This window comes from Eptesicus fuscus, chromosome 16 (assembly GCF_027574615.1).
Source record: "Eptesicus fuscus isolate TK198812 chromosome 16, DD_ASM_mEF_20220401, whole genome shotgun sequence".
NCBI classification, from domain to species: domain Eukaryota; kingdom Metazoa; phylum Chordata; class Mammalia; order Chiroptera; family Vespertilionidae; genus Eptesicus; species Eptesicus fuscus.
In genome coordinates, this window is record NC_072488.1 from 32,725,161 (window position 1) to 32,744,649 (window position 19,489).

Below are 19,489 nucleotides of genomic sequence, written 5' to 3' on the forward strand. Positions count from 1 at the left end.
ATCCCAACACTTAAAAATCCCACATATTCTCAGTACAGCTTTACCTGCACTTCTGTTCCCATTTTCATTCAGTAAAAATTTGTTAACATTTTATATTCACTGGCACATGAACCTTTATTATTTCATCTGTTAGAAGATTTTGGATGCGAGAAACACAAAAATCAATGCGAGTGGCTTAAACAGTAGGACACTTAGCACGTCATGGTCATGACTGAATATGAAAAGTACCCTGGCTTCAATGTCAACTAAATGAATATATCAGTAATGGTCTCAAGGACTCAGGTTCTTCCCATCATTCTCTTTGGCCATTCTTTTAAGTTCGATTTTTTAAAAAAATATATATATATTATTGATTTTTTACAGAGAGGAAGGAAGAGGGATAGAGAGTTAGAAACATCGATCAGCTGCCTCCTGCACACCCCCTACTGGGGATGTGCCTGCAACCAAGGTACATGCCCTTGACTGGAATCAAACCTGGGACCCTTCAGTCTGCAGACCGATGCTCTATCCACTGAGCCAAATAGGTTAGGGCCTTTTAAGTCAGTCTTATTGAGGTATTACATCTAATTTTATTTACATCTCATACAATTCATAAATTTTAAGTGTACAATTAAATGAGTTTTGACAGATGTATAATCATGTAATCACTGCCACAATCAAGAAATTAAACATTTCTATCACTTCACAAAGTTGTATTAGCCCCTTTGCAGTCAATCCCATACCCCCAACCGAGTCCCTGACAATTTCAATGGAACGTTACAGTATGTACTCTGTGTCTTTTTTCCTTCACACAGCATCATGCTTTTGATAGCCATTCAGGTTTCTGCTTGTATCAGTAGTTTGTTTCGTTTTATTACTGAGGGATAGCCTATTGTATAGAGGTATGTTGTATACCACAAATTTTTGTGTCCATTCACTAGTTGATGAGAACGCGAGTTGTTTTCAGTTTTTGGTTATTACATAAGAAGCTGCTATAAACATTCACATAACACATCTTTGTGTACATGTAGCTTTACATTTCTCTTGGGTAAATACTTAGGAACATGATTCCTGGGTCATATGTTACTTATATGATTAATATCATATGAAACACAGTTTTCCAAAGTGGTTGTACCATTTTGGATCTCCACCAGGAATGGAAGAGTTCCAGTTACTCCACACAATTACCAAAACTTGGTATCTGAAAAGTGCTTTTTGAAGAGCAATAAGTTTTTAATTTTAATGAAGTTAATTTATCCATTTCTTCTTTTAGACTTTCAGCTATTTTTTGGGTGGTGGTACATTCTAATTACACAAACTCAAAGATCACAAAGATTTACCAAATCCATAATCATAAAGACTTTCTCCTAGGTTTTCTTCCAAAATTAAAAAAAAAAATTAGCTGTTAGATTTAGATTTATGTCTATATCAACTTCAAGAACATTTTTATGAGGGGTATGAGTTAAGGGCTGAGGGTACGCATTTTGGTAATGTCCGGGTTATCATAACTTACAGAGGAAGGCGTGGTGGGGAGTCTTGGGTTGCTGCTAACTAACCTACAATGCACAGGAGAGTTCACCTTTTGACCCCATCTTCCCTTTCTCGACAAAGAATTATCTGGCCCAAATGCCAAGGTTGCAAACGCTGTTTGCGGTCATAGTAACAACTGGCTAATAGAGAGTGAACTAGATTGGCACTGAAATGTTTTGAGAAGAGAAATTATCTAATTTAAGCTTTTAAAAAGACCATGTGGCTGTTTGTTGTGAACAGACTGAAAGGGGTTGACGGGTAGGAACTGGGATAGGATTTACGGAGGTACTACAATTATCCAGGAAAGAGACGATGGTTTGGACCAGGGTGATAGCAGTAGAGGTGGTGAGAAGTGATGGATTCTAGATCTATTTTGAAGGTTGAGCTAATAGGACTTACTAACTGAATGTCTGTGTCCTCCTAAAATTCCCAAGTTGAAACCTAATCCTCAGTGTGATGGTATTTGGAGATAGGGCCTTTGGAAGGTGACTCAATCATAAACTCCCAGCCTTCAGAAATATGAGACATAAATGTTTGTTGTTTATAAACCACGTAGCCTCTGGTATTCTGTTATGGCAACCTGAAAGGACTGTGACACTAAAAGACTGGGAATACAGGTGTGAGAGAGGAGCCATGTAGGTAGGTCCCTCCCCTCAAAACCTAATCTGTTATGACGGATTCTGGAGCTGCATCTTCCCAAAGAATGTAACCTGGAGAAAGGGACAGAAGCCCACACAAATTTGGAATGGGAGAAAGAATGCCCATATGAACCTTTGGATAGGCAGCCAATAGTATCTATTACAGATGTCCAAATAAGAATGGGCATTATTGGATTTGTGAATGGCGGCTACCTAAAGACTGTGGAGTTTCTTTAAAAGATGTTTTCATAGCTACAGCACCAAGTGCTTTTTAAGAAATGTTTCTTTATGCAATCTTTCATTTGGTGACAGTCTGAGAGATGTAGGTAGTCCTAAAACCTATTCCATCGAAGTCATTAAAGGACTTTGATTTTTCCTTTCAGTATTTGCATCCCAAGCACTTACTGACTTCCTACAGAGGAAGTTGATGTATTGCTTAATAATTGCTTTCTGAGCATTTGTTTTGTCTACCCTAAAATATTATAAGCTTACTATGAGTCATTACGTGTTAGAAACTACTTAACATGATTGTCTCAATTATCGTAATAGTCTTGTTACTGTAACCTGACAAAGACCTTCTCCTTGACTAAACTCTGATCAGGCTTCCCTGAACTCTTTTTGGACTTCCATGTTCTCTCTACAGTTGTCCAATTTTAGCATGTATCCTGTTAAGTCCGTGTAGCCAGAATCCCCCATCCTCCATAACTGATCAGACCCTAAATCTAATGGAGTTCCTCACCCCCCATGACCCCCGAGATGTCTGATCACCCTGGCCTGCTACAGAATCCTGCTAGCTCAGTTTAGCCAGAATTCTCCCCTTATTCCTGCTGTTCCCTCTTAGTAATATTCTATCCACTGCTTCTTGGCTGTAAATTCCCACTTTGGGCTGTATTTGGAATTGAGCGTAGCTCTTTCTCCTATTGCAACCCTTTGAATAAAACCTTCCTTACAACTTAACGTCAGACAATTTTTTTTTAACAAACCTTATAACCTAAATAACTAGGGTTATTTTCACTTCCCAGACAACGAAGTTGCAGTTTGTAATTACATTTAATCAAGATTATCCAATTTGTAAATGGGGCGCTATTTATAATAACCAAGATATGGAAGCAACCCAATTGCCCATCAATCGACAACTGGATAAAAAGTGGTGGTACATATACACACTGGAGTATTATTCCGCCACTAAAAGAAAAAAGGAAATCTTACCATTTGTGACAGCATGGATGGACCTAGAGGGTATTATGCTAAGTGAAATAAGCCAGACAGAAAAAGACAAATGCCGTGTGATTTCATTTATATGTGAAATAAAACGAACAAAATTAGAAACAGGCTCCTAGACAACAGACTGATAGTTGCCAGAGGGTAGAGGGGTAAAGGGATGGGTGAAAAATAGGTCACGGGATTAAGAAATACAACTTGGTAGTTACAGAACAGTCACAGGGATGTAAAGTACAGCATAGGGAATACAGTCAGTAATATTGTAGTAACTATAGGGCCAGGTGGGTACTGGAAACATCTGGGGGAATACTTTGTAAAGTATGTGACTGTCAAGCCACTACACTGTACACCTGAACCTAATACGAACTAATCCTACCTAATAATAGACAAATATGCAAATTGACCGTACCTTCGCTATGCCCACGATTGGCCAGGAGGCGCGAGGGGGCGGGACTCAGGGTGGCCGGGGTGGCTGATTGGGCCGGCAGGACGCTGAGCTCGCGTTGCCAGCAGCGGCTCGAGCTCAGAGTCTGCGCCATGGCTGTGCTGCGACACAGAAGGGGCCTCTGGGGCAGCGAGCTCACGTCCCACCGGGGACCATCAAAAGCGGGGGAGCTGGGTGCCTGTCCGCTCAGGCACCAGGCCTTTCAGAAGCCTCTGCCTTGGAGGCTTCTGAAAGGCCTGGTGTACCAGCGATCAAAAGCAAAAGCGTGGGAGCTGGGTGCCTGTCCGCTCAGGCACCAGCGGACAGGCACCCAGCTCCCCCGTGATGGAAAGCGAAAGCGTGTAGGGGACCCTACACGTGCATGATTCAATCATGCACTGGGCCTCTAGTATTAAACATAAACTGTAATTGAAAAATAGAAGTAAAAACAAGATTATCCAATCTGCAAATCGGTCTTGAGCCGATATACCCCTGAGAGCCTAAACCCCGTGTTACCGCACTCCTGCTCACCCCAGGCCTGCTGCTCCCCAGGGCCCAGCTGGTCTGTTTGTTTTCAGGGAAGTGCTTGGTCAGTACTTGGTGACTGAGTTGGAAATTCTAGTTCCTTAGAAGGCATTACCCTTACCCAGAAGTTTTGACTTCAGGTTAAAGACATTAGTACATTATTAAAATGTTTTTTTTTAAGTGTTTTTCCCTAAGCCTCAGATCATTGAACAAGAGACCTCAAGTCCCACCTACACAAATGTGCGTCCTGGCTGTTTCACGCGGAACGGATGGCTGGTCTTCCAGGCTGGCGGGCAGGGTGCGCGCTGTTCACCCAGCTCTCCGACCCGCCGCTTCCTCGGCCCCGGGGCGGCCCGGCCGCGCGGACAGGCCCGGAAAGCACCGGCCGCGGCCTGCCCGGCAATCCGCGGGCCCAGGGCCGGCGTCTCCGCCCCGAGCGAGGCGGTGCCGGGCGCAGCGGGCCCAGGTGCGGGCCAGTCCGCGGGGCCCCAGCCCAGGGCGGCCCCGGCGCAGGACCCGCCTCCCCGCGGGATTGGGGGCCCGCGGCCCCGCCCGGCCCCGGAGGGCAGCGGGGCAGCGAGCGCGCGGTTCGGACGCCCAGGGCCCGAGTTCCTCCTCCTCCTCCGGCTGCGGGTCCAGGCGCCCCCCGCAGTCTCTCCGCCGGCCCCGCCCGTGCCGCGCCCCAGGCCCGGGAGGAGCCGCCTTCGGAGGGAGACGCCGGCCCCGAGAGTCCCTGCTTCCGCGGTTGGTTCCTTACTTTTTCCCCCAACTCGAGTGAGAACCCGGCGCCCCCTGGAACCCGCGTGTGCCCGAAGCGCCGGCGGGGAAGCGGGGAGGGTTCCCCCGCTTCGGTCCCGGGACAGCGAGGGGCGGGAAGTCGGTCTCCAGGCGCCGGCCGGCTGCGCGCCGGGTCGGGCCGGCCTTCCCCGCGACCCGGGCGCTGGGCCGCGCGCTCCCGCTCCTGCCGCGCGCCCACGCCCAGCCCTGGCTCGCGTTCGGGTTCTGGGTACCGGTTTGCCCCCCGGAAGCTGGCGGTGAGCTTTTCTCACGGCCCCGGGAGCAAGTCCGGACGCGGGACACCCGGGCACTGGCCTGGAGGGAGGCTGCGGCGAACGGGAGCTCGGGGTCCGCGCCCGGGATGTGCATTTCATAGTCAGTTTCATTTCAGGTCTCAGGTCCGCCTGCTCACTGCCTTTATCCACTTCAGACTTATGTAGAGTTTTTGCCCAGCTGAACGTTGGTTTTTTTTTGGAGACTTGAGGTTTTTAAACCGGCGAATATGTAGTGGACACTCGTAAATACAAAGGACTGGTTCAGGGGCAAAACTTTTTTTCTACTTTGGGCTCAGTTCACCATCCAACTTCCCGGCTTCCCGGGACTCCTGGTAGGAGGAGGACAGGTGAATGTCCTGGAAGGTCTCAGCTGTGTTTCTTTGCTTAGGCTGCCTGAGACCTTGCTGTAACAGCAGGGCTCTGGATTAAAGGAAGGGAAGGACAGAAAACCTATTAAAAGGAACAGAAACGCTCTCATTCGGAAGATGGGAAGATGATACCACGGAACTTTCCATCAACTTTTATTCAGAAGCTCTCAACACTTTAAAAAAAAATTCTTTGGAAATAACAGGATTGCAGTTACCTTCACATTTCAATTGGTCTCAGGCATATATGCCGTCCCCCTCCGCCCCCGAAGAAATGTTCTCGTCCAGTGCAAAATCCCTAATTGTGAAATTCACTAACCTGTGTTCAATTACAATTAATCGATTAAAGTGGTTGTGTCTGTTCTGTGGAGTCTATGCTTTTGTTGTTGCCAATACCACACTCATCTCTCAGGCAGGGCAGTTTTCACGTTGGTGAAGGTGGGGAAGGGGCAGGGTATAGAAAAACCGAAAGAAGCTGAAGGAGGAGTGTGCAGGCCTGAAACTGCTCAGTGGCCTAGACTTCTGCTTTTTATAAATTATAAACCCATGAAAATCCCCAGCTTCTTTAACAAATACTCCGTGCCGCTTGCTGTGTTTGGCAATGGTGTACATTGCCGTTTTCCCAACCCATAGTTGTATTCTTTCCTAGTGACCCAAGACCTCATGCCAATGAAAGGAATATGTAAAATTTATTCTCTCTTTTTCATTAGAAATTGTGAACTCAGTTCTTAAGGTGTTGATAGTATCATAGACCCCCCAAATGAATTTTAGAAATGTTGCATTAAGTTAAACAGGCTTGTATTATGTGTTATGTTTGTTTGTTTATTTATTTTTTTTACCATCAGTACCTCCTAGATTTCAACGTTGAAATATATATGAAGCTTCCATTTGAACAAACCCAATTGACCAGAATCCTAATTTCTAGGAACCTGGGAAAGCCCCCCCTTAGAAGATATTTTGAGAAATGTATATTAACCGAAATATTTTATTGCTGCTGTTTCTATTTTTAATCGCCGGCCTCCCCTCTCTTCTGCCAGCAGAAGTGATGCCCCCAAGAAGAAATGAGAAATACAAACTTCCTGACCCACTACCAGAAGGCAAGGTTCTGGATGATATGGAAGGAAAGCAATGGGTGCTGGGCAAGATGATTGGTTCTGGAGGGTTTGGATTGATATATTTAGGTAAAGTATAACTGTATATGACCACATGTTCTTATATATATGACTGTAATGTTTTGAAATTGAAACTTTGAAATAAAAGGGAATAAATGTGCTTTAGTAATATGAAGGTAGTTAATGTGTAGTAGAACTTCTAGTTTCAAAACATGACTGGTCTCAGTCCTTGTTCTTTTTTTTTTTTTTCTGAAGGACTCTTAGAAGTCTTTTCAGAGCCCGATTACACAGGCTGCCAGACACAATGCTAATGTTCTTTTTTGAGAGTGTGTTTTCCTGGAGACATTGTTTTTTTACAGCTGGGAAACCACAGCTTCACAAATACAAACACTTTCCATTTGTGAATCTGATTAATATTTAAGTAATATAAGGTCTGGTCATTTCTTAATTAGGCTTCACCAGAGAATTGCCCTTTAATATCTCAAAGCATCTACTGCATGAAACGAATTTTCTCTCCTGTGCCTCTAGAGTCTACTGGTTATGTGCTGTCTTTGGGATAATTGAGAAAATAGACGCTCAATATTATTTTCTGAGTTCTTTGGTGCATGGAGCCTTAGCTGAGTATATTTACACTATATTTACACTTGTATACTGTATTTTAAAATGTTTACACTAAATTTTAAAAGGCTCATTCAGGGCTACCTTAAGCCTGTAGTTTAATGATGAGAGGATATCTATAACAAGACTGGATTTAATGAATAAAATAAGGTAAATATTAGTGATATAAAAAAATTACCTTCAAGGATAAGTTTTCCTAAATGTATTGACTCATTACATCTGTTTCTACAGGAGTTTAAGAAGTTGGTAAAAGACCCCATTGCGGGAATCTTGGGTTCCTCATTAAACATTTCAAACTGTTGGGGAGGAGAGGACTATCCCTCTACTCTCCTAGGTTCGATAGCTGGGTTTATGAAATGAATTAACAACAGGTAGATTAACAGGAAACAAGTGTATAAATTTATTCATTTTAATGTTATACACATAGGGATATTATAGAAAAAAAAAAAAAGGAACATCCCCAAAAATGGTGAGATATGAGCACTTATATACTACTAGAGGCCTGGTGCACGACATTCGTGCACTGGGGGTGGGTCCCTCAGCCCAGCCTGCGCCCTCTTGCATTCCAGGACCCCTTGGGGGATGTCTGACTGCTGGCTTAGACCCACTCCCAGCAGGAAGCGGGCCTAAGCAGGCAGTCGGAAATCCCCCGAGAGGTCCTTAGCGCTGCCACAGAGGCAGGAGAGGCTCCCGCCACCGCCGCTGTGCTTGCTGGCCGTGAGCCCAGCTTCTGGCTGAGCACCCAGCTTCTGGCTGAGCGCACTGACCACCAGGGGGCAGCTCCTGCATTGAGCGTCTGCCCCCTGGTGGTCAGTGCACGTCATAGTGACCGGTCGTTCCACCATTTGGTCATTTGCATATTAGCTTTTTATTATATAGGATCTTAGGGGAACATAAAAAGGGATGAGATGAATGAATGGTCCCTTAGAAAAATAGATGGAGGATATGACAGTGTGTACAGATATACATATACATGTGCACATACTCACTACTTGTGTGGTGAAAAGGAATTTGCTCAGGCATGTGATTTGTCTCTTTTCAAATACAGAAAAATCTTTGCTTCTTTCAGTCTAAGTACATGCCATATTTTTTGCTTTTTTTTTCTCATTGCCAAACAGTATATGTTGTACAACAATTTTCAAGGTTCTATATGTTTGCAATACCTCCTACTGTCTAAATTTTAGAACCTGGATCCTAAAAATATTAGCAAGTGAACACCATTGAGGAAAGGCCATTAAAAAAGGTTTAGGTTTGAGGAAAAGGCTCCACAAAGAAACTATAATAAAACTGTGTCCCAAATGTTGTCATTGTTCCATCAAAAGTGGCACCCATGACTCATAGAATCAGCTCTTTAGTGAGATGCCTTCAGCAATAACTTCATTAAAACTAGTTTGTATTGATTATTTTGAAAGCTATCTAAGCAAATCCATTGGAAATTATATCATGTTTTTGCATTTTACCGTGATTCTCATCACTTCTTGGGTAAAAGTGAAGAAGCCGGTAATTTCAGATAGACTGTTTTAGCAGACACTTTATCAGCATTTGTTACCTAAGGCTGAGGAGAAACTATCCTCTATGTCTAGCTCATTGTACATATACAGCTGTTCTCTAGTTTTGAGACCCATAGCTAAGACCTTTCAGTGATCAGCAAAGGGCAGAGAATAGGAACACTTACAAGAGGGAAAAATTTGAATACAAGAACAAAGTCAAGGTTCTTTTTTGTATACAGTATGTAAAGAGAGAAAAAAGGAAGAAAGGAAACTGGTTTAAAGGATGGGAAAAAATAATATCGTTGTAGTATAAAGTAAGTGGAAATGTTTCCAAGACTCCTGGGAGGGAGAGAGAACTGAGTATGAATTCTGCTCTCAGAAAATTGCACAGATAAGAGCACGGGTTTTGGTATTTGGCAAATCTGGGTTGAATTCTGACCTTACTAAGCCACCTACAAACGGTATGACTTTTTCCTAGTAACGAGTCTTTCTATTTTGTGTAATTGGGCTAGTATTAATTGTGAGGATTGAAATAATGTTTTTAAACAATTTAGAACTTGGTAAGCACTTACATTTAATTTGTTTATTTAATTAGAATTTCCCATCCTCAGTGATAATTGAACTAACTCTAGGTTCAGTGTTTGGTGCCACAGGGGGTTAGGATGGTGACAAAGACATCTATTGGAGGGATTTTCCATTTACCCTGCCAAGGATTGTGATAGATTTAGCTACTAATGTGGTATAACTAAGAACATAGGGAATGTCAGTGGAAGACTATGGCATTTTACTTACCAACCATAACTATTTTTCCCCTTAGAGTTTACAGTAGTAGCCATGATGACATAGTGAAAAGTTCTCCTTTAAGCTGTCTTGTTTGCTCCAGATGTGAACGATAATGGGCTTTAGAAGTTAGTCAAAAAATCCAGAAACACAGAATCATAGGTAATAAGCTTTAGCTAAGTTCCTTTGAAGACTTGTATGAGGAAAAATGGAAATGATTTATCTGTGGAAGTTTTAGTTTTTGAAGTTGGGCATAGTGGTGACTCTTTAGCAGCTTTAGAATATCAAGTACAGCCCGGACCGGTTTGGCTCAGTGGATAGAGCGTCAGCCTGCAGACTGAAGGGTTCCAGGTTCGATTCCGGTCAAGGGCATGTACCTTGGTTGCAGGCACATCCCCAGTAGGAGGTGTGCAGGAGGCAGCTGATCGATGTTTCTCTCCCATTGATGTTTCTAACTCTCTATCCCTCTTCCTTCCTCTCTGTAAAAAATCAATAAAATATATTTAAAGAAAAAGAATATCAAATACATAGTAGAGGATGTTCAAGAGTTACTTGCCTGAGAGACTGAGACTGAGATTTGGGTATTTAACCCATATAAGCCAGTTTGCTTTATTCTCTTCCATTATTATAGATGTCACCCTTAATTCCAGCCTGTAATCTTAGAGCCACACGAAAGGCTGGGACAAGTTAAATAGCAGGATGTCACCTAAAATAATCTATGTATGCTTTATTGATAGTGAATCAATAGCACCTTTTATGAAGAAGAATACAGTACTAGAACTAAAATGAACTCTGGTGGAAGCCTTACGACTGAATCCTTTATGCATGGATAAGTGTTTAGACTTCATCTAAGTGACCATCATTACACTTTTTTGGCCATGCTCTCCAGTTAGCTCAATTTTGATCTTCAGAAACACAGAGGCAGGGGAGTTGGTAGGGATAATAGGATTTTTAGAAATTATCAAAATTTAACCCACTTATTTGATTGTTAAGGAAACATACTTCTACCTATAAAGAAATAGAAAACGTTATTTATACCAGTGTGATTTTTACTTACTTTATTTTTTAGTCAGCTGTAATGGGCTGATTTTTAAGGTATGCAGAGTAATGTTCAGCAGAGCCTATCACCAAAATGCAGTTATTGGAACACACATTGCTTCATTGCACATTGCTGTATTAAATGTTATTCTGGCAGTGTTTTACAGAGAAGGCTTTGAGATAGGCAGTCTTATTTGACACAGGGCACCATTTTGATGCCGCCACAACTGTTACTAGGACATTTAGCAAACGATACTGACTGTGGGGGTGGAAAGGAGGACATACATAGGAAATAAGGGTAACTTGTACTAGAAATTATATGGGATAAATTAGTTCACAGATGAAGGTGTAGAGAGAGAAAAGGACCTTGTGAATTTGATATATTGGTTGGGCCTATACTTAAGAGGCCCTAGCAGTTGTATTTTAATGTTGTATGTGCTATCCACAGACTATTAAATTTGAGTTCTTAAAGAGAGAGCACTGTCTATTTTCCTATCAGTTAAGAAATCTAAGTATTTACAAACGTTTGGCTTTGTATAAAAAAAGGGAGAGTCCTTCTAAGTCTTAGCCTTTGCTTGTCTTTTTTTATTTTTTTAAGTGTCCAGCCTTTTTATCATATTTGTATTATGGTTTTCATCTTCAACATTTTTGCTGTTAATCTCTTGCTTTGGGAAAGATTTACAAACACTTTTGTTCTTCAGTGATTTACATATAATGTCTCTTCCACTGCACCTGTTACTAATTTGTAACCATTTACAGTGGTCGAGGTTTTAACATGTGAAACCTATTGCTATAGGGTCAGGTCTTCATGAGATGAGCTCACCTCTCCTGCCTTGGAGTAAAAGACGTCTCAGCTTTTGAGAGAGTCTGGCTTCCTTATGAAATGTGGATAGACTTTTGCTTCTGAAGTGTTTTTTAGGGTCTTCTCTTTAGATATAGAAGAAGAAGAATAAATAGGAGGAGGAATGGTCATTCTTTTAAGACATAGGCATGTCTGTGATTATAAATTAAATGAAAAGTGAAATTTCAAAGCTCTAAATAGGAGAACTCATAGGAATGAGCTATTTGGATGATGACAGTTTGTCCACCATTCACACTTAACAATGACACATAGTTTTTCATGGGTTTTGTACTGCGTACGTACGTGGTTTTGTAAGAGACAAAGACAGACAACTCGGCAGTTATTCCAAGACAATTGTTGAAGTTTTCCATTGTTTTAAAAGGATGGCCTTCCATTAGCCAGGTAGACTTTTCTTTTCTAACATCTCCAATCACGGAATCCTTGAGGAAAAAGATGCCGTAGAAAGACATCCATCGAAGGCCAGAAACATCTACAGATGCAATGTGAACCCAAGCAATGAAGCATGTGGCCCTCCATTGGCATTGTATGATAACAGGAGGATCTTCTGGCAGAAGAGCTGACTTTTGCTGCGTTCTGCATGCCACCCCTCCAAACCCATCTTTGATTGGCACCTATGCCCTATTGAAACTGGCATCACACCTTCTGAATGGGCACCGTGCCAGGCTGGCAGATGGGGATGGGCAAAAGCCTGCCAGAAACCCAGTATGTGCATCAAGTTTAAGTATCAGGGGCCCAAACTTCCATCCAGGGATGTAAAAACGGCAGTCTGTTGAGAGCTTTTTTGTGCTTAAGGTGAAAGGACATGCCATTTCTACTCTAGCTCGGAGGTTGATTAATTTTGAAAGTCAAACAGGAGTTCCCGTGGCTGTGTCGGGCAAAATTCTATCTTTGGTGAATGAGGATTACTACTCCACGTAGGGAAGAGACAGTATTGTAATGAAGTTTCCGATGAGAGTTCCTCTCCTGCAAGTGCCTCCAGCACTTAAGCAGCAGGCCTTCGGTGGAGAGGAGTATTTCTCTTCTCCCGCAGAGTCAGGTGCCATCAAAGCCAGGTCTTCAGCCTGCTGCAGTAAAGAACCCTAAATTTAGAAAGGGCGGGCAAAGTTTGCAAGAACTCCTTGGTGGCCGCTCTTACCAGGAACTGATGAGGCTTCACAAAAGTGTATAAAGGAGACGAAGGAAAAACTCCAAATAAAAACGCTTCAGCTTGAAACAGGAAGATCTTTAACAAACCAAAGGAAAAGTTCAGTCCTTTTCCCTCAAGGCAGAGATTCTTCTGAATTTTATACCAATAAAAACTTAGTTTACCAAAATGTTAGAACCAACTTAATGCGTGAGTAACACAGCTTCCTATGCTAACATGTATTTCATTGCATGTCTATCATGTATATAAACTTCACTTCTTGAATAATGGATTTTGCATAAAATCGAGTTCTAAATATCATATTCCTTATGATCGTCTCACACCAACTACAGAAGTAGGCAAAAAAAAAAAAAAAAAAAAGAGGGCATCATTCCTTGTGATCACTTCAATCATATCCCCTGAATGCTCTTAAATTTACAGGAATGCCTGGAAGACCAGCTGTGGCCAAGAGAGGCTTATCCCAATCGCCGTATAGCCATTGCTGCTGCTTTCCCACTGTGTAAACTTTATCTATGGAACAGATTCCATGAGACCATTGTGAATACTTCAACGTATTCAAAACATATAACTGCCACAAATTAAACTACTAAAACTAAAGCTGGTGCACGGTAACTGCCAAGTGGAACTGGCACGTCCCTCTGTCAGCCTGCGGGAGAGGGTGCCGTACAGGCCTCAGAAAGCACAATTCATCCAGAAGCACTCTTGTCACTTGCTCTGATATTAAACCAGAGAAAGTGACATTAATTAAAGAAGTGACATGAGCCAACAAAGGCAATGAAACTCTCAGCTTTGGCTCATGTGCAGACCATCCAACTTGCTCTGCTTAGGTATTGTGGCCATTTCTAGTGAGATGTGTGGCTCCTCCCCCTATCTCCTACCCGCTACCTCTCCCCCCGCCCCCCCACCCCGTCCTTCCATACTGAAACATCATTTTCAAGCAACCGCAGTTTCATGGCCAGGGTTGGACTAGCCAGTAGGTACACTGGTAGTCCTTGTAGGGCTTCCCCAAATGGTAGTGTGATGGCATGTGATGCATTGACTGCACTTGGTAACTGCACGAGATGAACAGTCAGGGGCAGAGGAGGGTTGGTCTAACAAAAAGCGAGCAGCCACACCGCAGAGGACCCAGGTTTGGTAGACTGGGAATGAGGGGAGTCTGCTGCTAGGACCAGTTGTGAAAACAAATGGCTGGTGGGCCTTCTGGAAATTCTAACATGCTAAGTTAGGGGAGAATCCACAACTTTTCTTTCTCTTTGTTCCTACAGTGTGCTCTCTCTCAATGCTCATCTTGTTTTGTTTGATGGTTATTTGTATATTGTCCTATTTACCCCCACAACCAACATTAGATGATAAGCTCATTGTAAGTATTCTCAGGGTGCTTAACCAAGGCCTTGCTTGTGATAGTTTTCTAAAAATGATTGGGTTAATTAACTCCAGAAGTAGTTTGTTATGGAAAAATAATTTTCCCAGCAACGGTCTGAGATGAAATTTTGTGCTGTAACATGTGGTGTAGGGATAAGACACAGTATTTTTTAAATACTCCATAGATTGTAGGATTTATTGGGAAAAGTCTACTTTGCTTTGCTCATGCGCAGTGTAGGGAGAGTTAAATGGATATGGTATTAAGACTAAACAGTGTGGTGTCTAGATTAAAACAGTTCCACTGAGTAGCACTTATTTGAAGTAGACCTAATAGCAAGTATGAAATGGTGTGGAGGAAAGGGATGGTGTTTATTGTTAAATGAATTGACTTGCAGGCATGTCACATGCATAAGAAATCCACTTTTCACAGAATGTAAACACAACTTTAATGGAAAATAAATTATTGGAATTTCTTTTAAGTGAATGACAGGTTTGATTTAAGAGTTTTGTACCTAGTCAGAAGCTTTTGTTCTGGTTGCTGGGCATAGGTATTTCATAGTGGAGATCAGGAATTTTTATCTATGTAATTAGTCATGAGGCTTAATGTACATTTTTCATATCAGGCAGACAATTGCTTCAAAGAGACAGCAGTGCTGCAAAGGAGCAAGAAAAGGAGGCCAAAGTTGACACACACAGAGGCAAAACAGTGTAGAAAAAAAATCAACACGTTTTGCAAAATCAATCATTGAAAATGTGTCAGTGTTCAGGAGACTGTCTTTAATTTGCAATCCAACTGACAAAGAGTATTTAAATGTGAGAGGCAGTATTATGGTGCCCAGCATGCCTGCTACCACTTGTTTGACTCGCTCAGAATAGAACACTGAGAGGCAAGGGCTCAAAGTTAAATGAACATTTATACATTTTAAAATCAAATGAAAGATTCAGAGTATATTCATGAATTAAAAAAAAAAAAGTTTTTTTTTTTTTCAGAACCCTAAATCTAATCAGCTGGAATTACTTTTAAAGTGTCATTCTATCTAACTTTTGGGAATGATGAATTTGCCTTTTAATAGGGATGCTGTGTTTTATCATGAAGATGAAACAAACTGTCTTTTGTTAATTATTCCCCAGAGACACTGGCCATTTTTCTCCTCTGTGCTTAGTGTGGAGTAAAGGCAGCTTCCACAACTTTGTTTCAAGAGCACTCGGAAGCTACGATGCGTGTGAAAGAGCACAGCCTCCTGGCGCGCATAGCCTCCATTGTAAGGTGTTCTGAGTGCCACCTAATGAAATTCTTGCAGGTAATGTTACCAAACCTTCACTGAGCGGGGCATGAGCACAGAACATAGAAAAGTAGAAAAGAATGAAAGAGAATCTGGTAGAGAGTAGCTGATGAGTCAGATGTGTCTGTGGTATCTGCTGCCTATTAGGGTAGTGTTTTTGTTGTTGTTGTTTTGTTGTTTTTTGTTGTTTGTTTGTTTTTTAGGAAATCATCTAGTACTAAATTATTTTACTAGTGTGTGCCAAGCTCTGTGTTAAATGCTTTACACACATTATTTCATTTAATCCTCCCAACAACTTAATATGAAAGATATTGAGGCCTCGGGAGGTTAAGTAATTTGCCTCCATGCCACCGTAATTGTCTCCATCTACCTTTGAACTCAGATTTCTCTGCTCTCCCGATTGAAGTCCTTTGTCAAGAACACTTTGAATTAATTCCAGCCAGAAAAAAAATAGTGGCAAATGACATGCTTATGACATCCTCATTTCTAAAATAACAGCGAACTATCTAATTGATAGTATTGGCAGCTAATTTGAGAAATCTGTTAGTGATGATGCTAATGGTGTCATTTTCATTCAGATTGACAACTCGAGGTGTAGAGCATCAGTGATATGTTTTTAATATTATGTTCATGAAATCTGTGAAAGAACATCTGATATTTATAGTAAATCTAATGTTAAGAACTGGAAAAAATGCATTTAAAATGTATGATACTTAGGTCAGACAAAAGTTTTATGAAAAGTGAGAACAGGCAACCAATAGTACATACAAACTGATGAGAAACATTTGGTGGATTTTCCTGCTTTTTTAGAAATGGATAAATTTGCCTAGTTTATAAGGATCTTGTGTATTTGTTGTGAGTCTCATAAGCAGTAGCAAGATCAAAAGAGGCCTCTTTAACTTCCAATGACAAAATTTTCATAAGGATGTAAAAATAGATATTTTAAAAAATACTGAATTATTCTTTACCATATCTTTTTCTTTATTGCATTGTAATTTAAAGATACACTATTTAGAAGTCTAGGTCTTTCAAAAAGTAAGACGAACAAATACTTGGATAAGTGGAATCTTGATAAACAAAACATTTTCTTATAGACTTTGTTCAGATACCAACATATTTTATTTTATAATAGATGCATAGTTTTTTTAGTTATTTCAAGATATTATACAATAGTAGTGATTTATTAGATACCTATACATGATTTTATGAAAAAAATTATAACATTTGGTGTAGAGGCAAATTTTAAGGTATTTTTTAACAGAGAAGAGATATTTATTAATGTAATGATAATTTTTATGCTAGAATATTTTTTGACGTGTATACATAGCAAAGAAAAAAATGAACAAAATACCATATTACATCAGAATATATATTTTTGAGCACTTATGGTGCAGTTAACGGGGTTACAATTTTAATTTCTGGAGAATGTGAAGAAAAGCTGTTCATTATACTTGATCTTTTTTTCTAATAAATGATCATGTGTTACAAGTCTAATGTAGATATCCAGTGTCAAACGTATTACAGTTGAGAAGAAGTATTACTCACGCAAAGCTATCATACTAATTGTTAGGATGGTAGAAAGAAAAGTAATAAAGCCTACGAAAAAATTCTCTCACAATACATTCCAAGAAAAGTGAGAATAAAGCAAAACAGAGTTGTGTATCAAATGGGCAAATGTTGCTGTGTGATACCAACCAGAATTAAAAAAAAATGTATAGACTTCTATGATTTGAAAATTTCTACTCCAGCAGAAACTGGAGAACAGGTGTAAATGTTCTGAAATTATCTAGTGTAATGTAAATTGAATTCATTATGGAATCTTTGTAAAAATGACAGGTTTTTATTGGGGAAAGAATTTTTCAGTTCCTCTGACCCTAAAAACCTGTGAGATCTTGAAAGATGGTGAGAGATAGAGAAACATGGAAAACAAACTTTAAGGAAAGAGTTGACTCAACTGAGCAAAGAGTTAGTTGTACTATTAATGAGCAAGCAAAGCAAATCTAAGTCACAGAGAAATGACATAAAGAGATCATCATGTAAAAAAAAATAACGGTTCTATTATCTGCTTATTAGTATACTAGAAGCCCAGTGTGCGAAATGGAGCAGCCCCGCCCACCCACGTGCGCCTTGCCATGCTTGCAGCCCCTCTTACCCGCCCACCACCCCGCCTGCCGGCGGCCAGCCTTGCTGCAATCAGAGCCTGTGGGCCACACCTCGTGAGCTGCGAGCCCCGCCCCACCACCTCGAGCGGCTCGAGGGCCAGAGGGAGGGACCGAGAGGTGCTCCATGCACCTCCTGGTGACCCGTCTTTGATCATTATGGCGTTATATACTAGAGGCTCAATGCATGAAATTCGTGCAAGAGTAGGCCTTCCTTCCCCAGCTGCCAGCACCGGGCTTCCCTTGCAGCCCCAGGGTCATCCAGAAGGACATCCAGTCTAATTAGCATATTACACTTTTATTATTATAGATTTGGATAGTAAGAACATCACATGAAAAGGTAAAGGCCTGCAAAATGGAGATCATAATGAAAGATACAAGAAAGATTTCCCATATTTGAAACCTAACTTCATCATGAATGTTAGAAAGTGTTTCAAAAAGTGAGGGTGGAGCTAAAGTTCTTATGTAGTGGGTTTTTAAACTTAAAATACAGAATTTACGATGTCATTTCAGAAAGTGTATTAATGAACTGTGTTTAGGAATTATAGGGTTAAGAGTTGAACAAAAAAGTTAAGTTCCATATCAACCCTTTAGGCAAGCTCAAAATGTCTTTAGGTAATAATACTACTAATGAAAACATTTGAATTAGAGTGTATCAGTGTCAAGAGTGTTAGAAAAATAGATAAATGGATTGAAAGGTAGTATATTATGAAATGAAATAAAATATGTAATATGTACCACAACTAATAAGTAATTATTGAAGGAGAGAGCAAAGAAGAATAACAATAACATAAATTTACAGAGCATCTATAATAATAAAAGCGTAATATACTAATTAGACCAGACGTCCTTCCAGACGAAGCCGGGGCTGCAAGGGAAGCCCAGGTCCTGGGTGCCTGCCAGTGGCCGGAGGGAAGCCCGCGTCCCAGGTGCCAGAGGAAAACCTGGGTCCTGGTTGCCGGAGGGAAGCTGGTGCCGGCAGCCAGGGGAAGGAAGGCCTACTACTGCATGAATTTCATGCATCAGGCCTCTAGTTAGATTATAATATAGTTGCCAGTTAATACATTAGATAAAAACAGTCCAAAATCCTCTATTAAAAAATATCATTGAAAGTAGGATATCAAAGTCTTCTACTATAATTATATTGCTGTCAGTTTCCCCTTTTAGATCTGTTAATACATTTTGGCTTTATGTATTTAGGTACACCTATTTTGGGTGCATAAATATTTACAATTTTTCCTACTTTACTTTGGTTTCCACTTAATGGAACATCGTTTTTTTCATCCTTTCACTTTTAATCTCTGTGTCTTTAAAGCTGAAGTGAATCTCATGTAGGCATCACATAATTGTCTTGTGGTTTTTTGTTTTTTTTTTCTCTCATCTATTCAAACATTCTGTCTTTATTTGGAAAGTTAATATATTTACATTTAAAGCAATTATTGATAGGTTTGGACTTGTCATTTTTGTAATTGTTTTTTGGCTGTTTTGTAGTACCTTTGTTCTTTTCTTCTTCTCTTGCTCTCCTCATTTGTGATTTGATGATATTTTCATGGTGGTATACTTTGATTTCTTTATATTTTGTATGTCCCCCTTCCCCATCTCCCTATCTTTTTAATGTCCCACTCTACTGAAGATGTAGCACTCTGAAAATTCTGACTTTTATGTGGCCATCTTAACTTCAGATGTCTGCCTCTTGCTGGCCCAAGGACTTGTCCTTTTCCCAGGAGGGCTTTAACATTCATATTCTTGGTTGCCCTGACTGGGCAGCCTCCTTCAGTTCTGCAACCTGACCTGGAACATCAGTGCTCATGTTCATCTTTCACTGGCTTTTAGATGTCTTTGGCTCACCTATCTATCTATCTATCTATCTATCTATCTATCTATCTATCTATCTATCTAACTATCTA

At 40.9% G+C, this 19,489-nt stretch overlaps 1 protein-coding gene across 8 annotated transcripts in view; it reads left to right on the top strand.

Moving 5' to 3' along the window:
• Positions 1-4,780: 4,780 nt before the first annotated feature.
• The window catches only part of VRK2 (VRK serine/threonine kinase 2), a 79,183-nt gene continuing 64,474 nt past the window's right edge, over positions 4,781-19,489 (top strand). For 2 of the 8 annotated variants that reach the window (XM_054728556.1, XM_054728552.1), the window contains exons 1-2: positions 4,782-5,061; positions 6,775-6,915. In XM_054728556.1, coding sequence (XP_054584531.1) covers positions 6,780-6,915 — 136 coding nt within the window. In that variant the 5' untranslated portion in view covers positions 4,782-5,061; positions 6,775-6,779. Of the gene's footprint in view, positions 5,062-6,771; positions 6,916-15,271; positions 15,442-19,489 lie in introns of those variants that run through there. The other 6 variants (XM_054728555.1, XM_054728559.1, XM_054728558.1 and 3 more) reach the window with 5 other exon arrangements.